At 39.3% G+C, this 1974-nt stretch overlaps 1 protein-coding gene across 1 annotated transcript in view; it reads right to left on the reverse strand.

The window, feature by feature from the left end:
• Window positions 1-6: 6 nt before the first annotated feature.
• LOC106874515 (A disintegrin and metalloproteinase with thrombospondin motifs 18) overlaps window positions 7-1974 on the reverse strand; it is a 42166-nt gene continuing 40198 nt past the window's right edge. Inside the window, exon 14 of the mRNA XM_014922269.2 lies at window positions 7-1729. Coding sequence (XP_014777755.1) covers window positions 1578-1729 — 152 coding nt within the window. The 3' untranslated portion in view covers window positions 7-1577. The remainder of the gene's footprint in view (window positions 1730-1974) is intronic.

Here is a 1974-nt window from a genome sequence, read left to right on the forward strand (position 1 = left end):
CCAGGTTAATGTTCCTGACATCAGTGTAGTAGTATTGGTCGTTGTGGCGTAGGTGGTAGTATGTAGTTTGGTGCATGGTATGTGGTGATACATGTAGCTGTTATTTCTAGCATTTTGATTGACCAGATAAATGTTCCTGACACCAGTGAAGTAGTATTGGTGGTTGTGGTGTAGGTGGTAGTATGTAGTTTGGTACATGGTGTGTGATGATGCATGTAGCTGTTATTTCTAGCAGTTCTAGTGGCCACTTAAATACTCCCATTGTTGCTTATGGTGTAGTGTTGGTTGTAGTGGTGTAGGTGGTAGTGTGTGTGAGTGTGTGTGTGTATGTTTGTTTATGTATTGTGTGTGTAGTGCTGTGTGGCTGTTATTTCTAGCATTTTGAGAAACCACTTAGATGATCCCAGCGTCAGCGTAGGTGGTAGTGTGTGTATGTGTATGCATGTGTGCATATGTATGTATGTGCATGTTTGGTGCTATTTGTGGCTGTTATTTCTAGCATTTTGAGAGACCACTTGGAAACTCCTAGCATCAATATTAATGTGGTGTAGATGATTGAGTGTGAGTATGTGTGTATAAGTATGTGCATGTATATCTATATGTATGTGTATGTGTATCTATATGTATGTATATCTATATGTGTGTGACTGTATGTCTATGTGTGTGTTGTACTGATTCTAGCTGTTATTTCTAGCATTTTGAGAGACCACTTGGAAACTCCTAGCATCAATATCAATGTGGTGTAGATGATTGAGCGTGAGTGTGTGTGTATAATTATGTGCATGTATATCTATATGTATGTGTATGTATATCTATATGTGTGTGACTGTATGTCTATGTGTGTGTTGTACAGTTTCTAGCTGTTATTTCTAGCATTTTGAGAGACAACTTAGAGGTGCCCTGCATCGTGTAGGTGGTAGAGTGTGTGTGTGTGTGTGTGTGTGTGTGTGTGCAGTATACAATTTTGTGTGTGTATGCATGCATGTGTGTGTGTGAAGTATACAATTTAGTGCGTGTATGTGTGTGCACGTGCATGCGTTTGTGTGTGTATAGAATTTAGTGTGTGTGTGTGTGTGTGTTATGTATATTGAATGAAGCTGTATGCGTATGGAGGTGGTGGTGGTGGTGGTGGTGATTTGTCGGTGGGTGGGGTGGAGAATTATTTTGCTTTTAGTGTTAAGAGATAGAGATTGCTGTAAATATCATAGGACACACAGACACACACCAAAACCAGCCAGCCAGCCAGCCAACCACTCAGCCAACCAGCTAGACAATAGTAAAGAGGTAAATGAGGGAATGGGTGGTGGTGGTGATGGTGGTGGTCATGGTCGGCTCGGGTGGTTTCGGTATGTTCTCTTTACACAACACCCACACAGGATCTTTTTTCTTTTGTCTCTCTCTCTGTCTTTCTCTCATTCTGTCACCTTGTCACAAGCATGCGTGTGTGCGTGTGTACATGCATGTGTGTGTGTGTACATGCATGTGTGTGTGTGTGTGTGTACATGCATGTGTGTGTGTGTACATGCATGTGTGTGTGTGTGTGTGTGTACATGCATGTGTGTGTGTGTGTGTGTGATTCACAGTGGTCTGCTCATTGTTATTGTCAGAGCCGTCATCATCATCATCATCATTGTCATCATTGATGTTGTTGATGCCGTTGTTGTTGTTGTTGTTGTTGATGTTGTTATCGCTGTCAGCATCAGTTGTGCTGTTAACCAATAAAGGGAGGCTGAAAATAAAAGAGAGAAGAAGTGTCAGATGGTATAGTGTGTATGTGTGTGTGTGTGTATATATATACACACATACACACATATGTAAACACATACACATATACATAGAAATATATTATATATATACATACATATATATATATATATATATATATATATATATATATATATATATTAAGTGTATATTCACACACATAAATACATTTGTATATACATGCATACACATATATGAGTATCTATCTGT

This window comes from Octopus bimaculoides, chromosome 30 (assembly GCF_001194135.2).
Source record: "Octopus bimaculoides isolate UCB-OBI-ISO-001 chromosome 30, ASM119413v2, whole genome shotgun sequence".
NCBI classification, from domain to species: domain Eukaryota; kingdom Metazoa; phylum Mollusca; class Cephalopoda; order Octopoda; family Octopodidae; genus Octopus; species Octopus bimaculoides.